This window comes from Cynara cardunculus, unplaced genomic scaffold (genome assembly GCF_001531365.2).
Source record: "Cynara cardunculus var. scolymus isolate 2C unplaced genomic scaffold, CcrdV1 Un_Scaffold_1829, whole genome shotgun sequence".
In the NCBI taxonomy this organism is placed as follows: Eukaryota; Viridiplantae; Streptophyta; class Magnoliopsida; order Asterales; family Asteraceae; genus Cynara; species Cynara cardunculus.
The window spans coordinates 80,307-87,960 of record NW_020200887.1 but is presented as its reverse complement, the minus strand read 5'-3'; the positions used below and the strand labels follow the sequence as shown (position 1 = coordinate 87,960).

The 7,654-nt window shown below is 38.9% G+C and overlaps 1 protein-coding gene across 1 annotated transcript; it reads left to right on the top strand.

The window, feature by feature from the left end:
* Positions 1 to 3,780: 3,780 nt before the first annotated feature.
* On the top strand, positions 3,781 to 4,206 carry LOC112502737 (trigger factor-like). The gene has a single exon (XM_025106725.1). The coding sequence runs from the start codon at positions 3,781 to 3,783 to the stop codon at positions 4,204 to 4,206; it is 426 nt and encodes a 141-aa protein (XP_024962493.1).
* The last annotated feature ends 3,448 nt before the right edge of the window (positions 4,207 to 7,654 follow it).

The window sequence follows — 7,654 nt, the reverse complement described above, 5'->3', positions numbered from 1 at the left end:
AAGGTATTTTTATCAGTCAGAGTAAGTATGTCTGTGATATGCTAAAAAAGTTTGATCTCATTCTAACAACTCATTTATGAAAAGTCCTATGGCTCCACCACTCTCTCTCAACAAGGATCCAAATGGAAAGCCTGTAAAAGTAACTGTTTATAGAGAAATGATCGGCTCCCTACTGTACCTTACAACTAGAAAACCAGATATCATGTATTCTACTTGCTTATGTGCACAATATCAATCTGAACCTAAGGAATCACATCTGATTGCTGTAAAATGCATTTTCAGATACCTGAAGGGAACTCCTAACTTTGGTCTCTGGTACCCTAAGGGTTCAGGTTTTGACCTTATAGGTTATTTAGATAGATGATTTTGCAGGTTGCAAAACTGATAGGAAAAGCACCAGTGGAGGCTGTCATCTTCTAGGGGTAAAGTTGGTGAGCTGGACAAGTAAAAAGCAAAACTTAGTGTCCACATGCTGAAGCTGAATACGTAGCCGCTGGAAGTTGTTGTGCCCAAGTCCATTGGATGAAAAACCAGCTTAACGACTACGATCTTCAGTTCTCAAAGGTTCCTATTTATTGTGATAGCACTAGTGCTATTGCGATTGCAAACAACCCTGTTCTTCACTCCAAGACCAAACATATTGAGATCAAATATCATTTTATCAGAGATCATGTTATGAATGGTGATATTGAACTTCACTTTGTTCCCATTGATTACCAACTCGCTGACMTTTTCACCAAGCCTCTTGATGAGACAAGATTTAACATCTTGCTCAGCGAACATGGAATGCTAAATGCTGAAGATTAATTTTCTTCAGCTATATGCATCAATCAATAAGTGAAATGATTCACTGCTCTCATTCTATCACTGAACTCTTGAGTAAATGTATCTATTTTCTCTAAGATATGTATAATCGCTCTTCTTCTTTAAAACTTAAAACTATCACATAAGCTTTCCTTTTTCAGTGATCAAAACGTTTTAAAAGTTTGTTTCAGTGACTTTCTGTCACTGAACATTTTAAGTAAGTATATCTCTCTACTATACTTATCTTTTCTTAAAATCAAAATATTTCCTCTTTCAGTGATTCAAATGTTTTTAAAAGATAGTTTCAGTGTTTCTTTTATCACTGACTCTTTTATGGAAATATATCCTTATAAGATATTTTCCTTTCTTAAAACAAAACCATTACTAAAGCTTTTCTTCTTCAGTGATCAAACGTTTTAAAAGGTTTTTACTCAGTTATTTTCCTATCACTGAATGTGACTATTGAATATCTTAAAACCTTTTCGTTTTAAAAGAAATAGATTATGAACCATCTTTATGACGACATTCTCTATTACCAATACGAGTTGCTTTGAAAAGTGTGTAAAAGTTTGACACAGGCGACCTCCTCCAACTTCCATCCAATCATGGATGAGAATGTGCCCTTTTTAATCATGGCATTTCCTCAACAGTTGCATTTTCCTCTCTCATATTTCATTTTATCTCTCTTCCTACCTATAAATATGAGACTTCTCTCCTCATCCTTTCTTTACGCTTTCAAAATCTTTTGACGAACCTCTGCCAAAACGAACTTGCAAGCAAGAACTTCCTAAGAACGCTCAAAAACTCTTTCGACCTTTTCTCCTAAATCACTAAGGTCGATACTTCTTCTACATTTTGAACTGTTCTTCTTCTTCTTTTAATGAAACTGTGTTTTTTTTCTTTAAGAACTTGTTCTCTTAAAAATACAAACATAAAGATTATTAATACATTCTTTTTCTTGGTTATAATCTAAAGTTTCAAAAACACTTATTCTTCTTGAAAAACCCTAATATTTTCTGTGGATTTTTCAAAAGAAGTTTTATTGTTCTAAAACTTAAAAAACTCACATACTAATCTTGGACTACTAACAAAACCTGTTATTTCTTATTTCTTAACTTTAACAGATAATGGCCGCCAAGAACATGAACTTTTTCGTTGAAGACATGACCTTCAAGGCTAACAACCATGTCGCCTTGATGGACATTCCTTCTAACAAAACTTTCTACGAGGATGCTTCTTCCTTCCTCAAGATGTCCCCAATCGCATACGCTCTCACCCATGAACCTGTCATGGTGAAAGAGGCTCTTCAGCAGTTCTGGATGACTATTGAAGTGGTGTAGGACATGGACAAGCATGGTCAATAGGTGGAGAAAATCTCCTTCACCTTCAACCGCATGACCGTCAGCTTCGGTGTGACAATGCTAAGGCATGCTCTACGATTTCCCAAGGGTCCCTTCATCAGTGATCCTTCAACTGAAATCATCATCGCCTGGCTCGATGAAATTGGCTATGCCTGGCCAATGAAGAAAGACTCTAGTGAACATCTGAAGTCGTTGTCGAAGATAGAGAAGAACCGCATGTCTACGCTATGGCAATACCTCTTCTCCCATTTCATCCAGTACATGGAAGGAAAGACTGGAGGTCAAGATCAGGTCTTGAGGGTCGCTCTTAACATCAACGTGTTTGTCATTCGCCAATGACCCATCGACAACACGGCTGTCATCTTCGAGGACCTGACGCCGAAGTTGAACAAGCGCTAGAGGGAGAAAGTCGTTCCATACACCAAATTCCTCTCAATGGTGTTCGCCAAAATCATCGGCGAGAAGTACTCTAAGGAAGGTAACCTTCCTATCTGTAAGCTTGGATCTAGATTCTAGATCACAACCTAAGGGATGGAGACATTGCACTTTGTGCTATAGTGCAACCTATCTCTTCAATTCCTCCTCCTTCTTCTTCTTATCCTACTAAGGTGGTTAAGACAAAGGAAAACCGCCTTAAGTCTATCCCAACCACCACAACCCTCTCTACCAAACGCCCATCTTCTCGACCCACTCTTGGTTCTCCTTCGAGGGCCAAGAATGCCAAAAAGGGGACAACCATGTCTTTGGCTGTGACCTCTCAAAAGGTCTCAACTATTGAAACTCGCTTTACCCCCGAGGAAATTTCAGCTATCCTTCCCATCTCTTCAATGATATTTGAAATCACTATCGTACAGGTGGCTCCTATCCCAACCGCCTCAGTGACCCAAATCACTAAAGGTGAGAATATCAGCATTGCCACTGCTGAACAATCACGTCCTACAGTCTTAGCCATTTCTCCTCCCCTCCATCATTGGTCTCTACACGTGTTTATGACTCATCAGCGATTGTCCTCCCTGATGATGAAACACCCACCACTGGACCTGAGATTGCTCCTCTCGAGGCATCTCAGCAAACAGGCGCCTGTCCTCTCGAAGGCACCTAAGAGCGAACCAGCGTTAATCCTTCAGATAACGTTGAAAAACCCTCAGGTACTCCATCTTCCTACCCTTACTAACCCCGAGCTTCCTTATGCTCACACATGCTCTTTTTTAGGTCCTTTTGAAGAACTAGCCATGGATGAAGAGTACAACATGGCTGACGACGTAAAGCTACTCCTCCCTGTCGTAGAGACTGTTCTCATCAAAAAGGACGAAGTTCATAAGGGCATGCCTCTTAGGGACGAAGTAGCTACTGACCTCTCAGTTGTCCGGGCTAAAGTAAAGAAGGTCAAGGACCAGCTCTCAACAATGCAAGTGGTTGTGCAAGCCAACGCTAAGGCCATCAACGTTTTAACAAACAAGGCCGATAAAGCAAACTCTCATCTTGCCAAGCACAAAGAGCTGATGCAGTAAATTCTAGAGACTCTCCAATAGCCACACCTGAACCTTCGTTCATTACTAAAGACTGCGACCAACTTGATCACACACGTGAGGCTACTGTTCTACTAGCCCGTGCCATGACAAAGCTCGAGGAGATGATGACGCTTCAGATTCACATTGTCAACCATTTATTTGGCTATTGCACCAAAGCCATTGCCAAAGAGAGGGAGACAGAGTCTGGAGTTGCTCCTTTAAATGGTGTTGCTACCGCAGAACAATCTACTGTTCCAGCGACTGACGTTGAAGCTGAAGCCGAAGTTGATATCGCTGATGAAAACCCAACTTTTTGTGAAGCTCTTGTAGTTGAGGATGTTGATGTCGTCCGAGCTGGCGCTGAAGCTCGTGACGATGATCTTCCAATCACCTCTGCAACTAATGTTGGTGATATGGAAGATGATGATGAAGATGAAGAAGACGGTGAATATTCCAACCTTCATGACGCTGTTGAAGATGTGTATGATGATGATGAAGACGACAATGATGACGACTTCACCATTCAATAACAGAGACCTGCGGGTTCCATGAAAGGCATCGCCCTCAGAGATTCTGCATCCCAGGGGGAGCAAGGGGAGAAAGAGGAGACTCAAGAAAAGAACCAGAACACCAAGTCGAAAGACAAGAGTGTTGCTGAAGATGGCAACCTAGAGGTACTGTTCCAACCTCTAGAACTCTTATCAACTTTCCCCAGTGCTCCTATCGACCAGCAAGTGTCTTAGCTGAAAGAAGTCGCTCGACCAAACTACAGTAAAAATCCCTCTTTGTACCTCTAGTTGTAGTGAGTTCGACTTCCTGATAAGAGCTGAAAGACTCGAGGAACTCAAGGCCGAGGAAGAACTCAGACTTCAACGACAACAGACTGAGGATAGCTTAAAGCTGGCCAAGTCTCTTGCTGCCAAAGTTCTTCCAAGGAAGAAATCCAACAAAATGGTGAATGTTGTCCAGGCCTAGGCTAAGCTTCTTTCTATTGCAGAAGTTGAACGTGAGAAAACTCTAAAGCTAGCCGAGCGTGACAGAAGATGGTGCGAAGAATGTCTACATAAGAGGATCAGTCCTCACCCAATTTCAAACGTCACCATCAGCGGACGGACGAAAGATGGTGGAATGCTGGTCTCAATGCTCATCACCAGGGACAACCTTTACGCTGTCACGGAATACCCTTCCTACCTTAAAGAGTATGGCTACAGTGAATGGCTAGAGATCTGCCAAGCCATTCAACGCTCAAAGTCAAGACATAAGCCGATTATCGAAGACATCCTCAGTGATCTGATCAAGATGTCCAGGTATGTGACTGTCCCTAAAAAGCCTACTTTGAAGAAATGTGGAAGAAGAAGAAGACCTTCAAGTCAATGACGGACCAACCTTGAGGAAAGAACATGAAACAAAGTTCTCCTTGGATGAAGTCTTGAAGGCTTCGAAGAAGATGGACATTTCTATGTTGAATCTATCATTGCTAGCGAAGGGTCCTTAAATACCCAACACTATTCATATGAAACCTGAATTAGGATTTATTCTCCTTGACTATGAAGGAGAAATCAGCTTTCAAAGAATGTCTATGTTACATATATGTCCGATGGAACATCTCGCGTACATCAGATTCTAGCTAGATGATGACATATATGGTGAAGTGATGGACCGCAAGATCAGAAAGGATTCCTACGTCGAAAGGAGCTCGAAGAAAAAGTACCTGGCTACATCAACCTGAGCAACTTAGATTAGATATTTTTGTTTTGTAATTTGTCCTTCACTGTATATCTTTTGTATTCTATATCTACTTTCAGTGTTCAACTCATATGTTGTAAGCAAAAGAAATGTACTGAAAAACTTGTAAGTTTTCCTTTGAATCATTTGCATCACTGAAAAAGATCCCTGAAAAGAGTAATAGGGACATATGTCTATCAGTTCCAGTGTTCTCTTATAGTCACTAACAATCTATAAGTCAGTGAATATGCCTTCAGTTTTAGTTTCCCTTCTTATACTTTTTCTTAAACTTGTAAATTAACAAAATTTATTAAGTAAAAACTGACTCACTGAAAAAGATCACAAAACAGTTAAAAGGGACATGTACTTTATATGTAATTTTCCTTACTGTTATTTTATAAGGCAACTTTCTTTATGTTGCTTTGTTATCATCAAATAAGGGGAGATTGTTGATCCTCTCTCTCATTGATTTGATGGTAATCCCTTTTATCTATTTCGAAGTATTATGTTTCTGTCTTTCATTTCCAGCGATCATCACTGAGTCTGTTCAGTGATTGCTAAAACATGTATTGTAAATCCAACAGCGACAACGATACTTCAAGAAGACAAAACTCACACCAAAGAACCTTCAGCTAAAGTCGAAGACAGAAACTGTAGATTAGAGGCTAGCACATTCGTGATCTGAAGCGGCATTCAGTCATTACAACATGGTCAACATATGTGTGAAGACTGCCCAAGCCTCAGCGAATGCTGAAGAGACCTTCAGTGTAATTTCAGCATTCAACGATCAAATGAAGTTTGTTGTGCAAGATTGTTTTTCTCTTGTCCTTCCACACACAAAGAACAAACCTATACCCTTTCTAGAGTATAGTACGGTACGGAGCCGACTAGTTGACTCTATTACCCACCAACTCCACGAAAGGACGTCTGCTCATGAATAGGCTTTTGTACTATTCATTGTAGCAAAGGACAAGCTTTTCTTTAAAAGCTTGACGCATTTTCAAACCCTACTACATTGCATTAAATGTGCATTTAATGCAATGAGTATAAATAGATGAGTGTTCTATCCATGCAAACTACATGCATACACACAAGAGATCACACACACATCTAAGAACACTTACGCTTATCTTCAAGCAAGTTAGAATCCCTCTCAAGTATTCTAAAAGTTCTTACTCAAGAAGAACTTATTTCCTTCTTTATATTTCAACAAATCTTTTCTCTTAGCTAAGAATATTTGTGTGTAAACTTAGATTGTTTTATATAGGTTTAGATAGATTATCTTTACCTTGTCTTTTTTTTACATACAATCTTGTAAAAATCTGTATTGATCCTTCTTTATCAATATATATTTTTAAAATTGAAAGTTGTCTATGTTTTTATTCATCCTTTCCCCTTCCACAAACTGTTTCTATAAAACTCTTGTAGACCCAACCGGGACCAACATTAAGTTTCCCTTAGACCCTAAGCTAAGTCGATTAGTCCAACAGTGCTTGGATTCTTCTTGCTAAATATGCAAGGATTGAAATGCAAATAACAAAGATGGAAAATAAATAACAGAGATAGAAAATACAGAAAATAAACTACAAGTTTTAAAGATGAAAAAGAAAACTTGTTTCACAAGTTACTAATATCTAAAGTAAATAACTGAAAATAAATTTCTTGGAAATGTAAATGACTAAAATTATATAGCGTAAAGTAAAATACTATAATACTGGAAATGTAAAGGTTAAAGCAATAAAGTAAAGTAATGAAATGAAGAACAATATTGTAGGCTGTTGTAGGAGTTAATAACTTGGACGAGAAAGCTTTGTTCATCTCAAATACTTGTATCCAACACTTAATACACAGAAATAGCACTAGGATGATAGCCACGAGGCACAAATGGATTGGGAGTCCACTGTATTGCCACGAGTTTAAGGCTAGATCCAAAAGGTAAACTACAAGTAAACAAAGGTACTTAAGCAATCAAAAGGTAACCATGAGTACTTGGCTACTACTTGGTAAGCAACGATTTCAACTATTTAGACACAAGCCACAAATAGATTTAAGGTCCAATGTAATGTCACGAATTCAAGGCTAGTTCAAATAGCATATCTATGAATGTTTTGGCAAATTAACATATAAAATGCTAAATCAGTGTAGTGTAGAAAGATAAAGCAACGTATGCTTCTGTTTAGGCTCAAAAAGATAAATCGTGTGGACTACACAAATTTATCAGACTCAATATGTGATCAAAAAGACTTGAAGGGG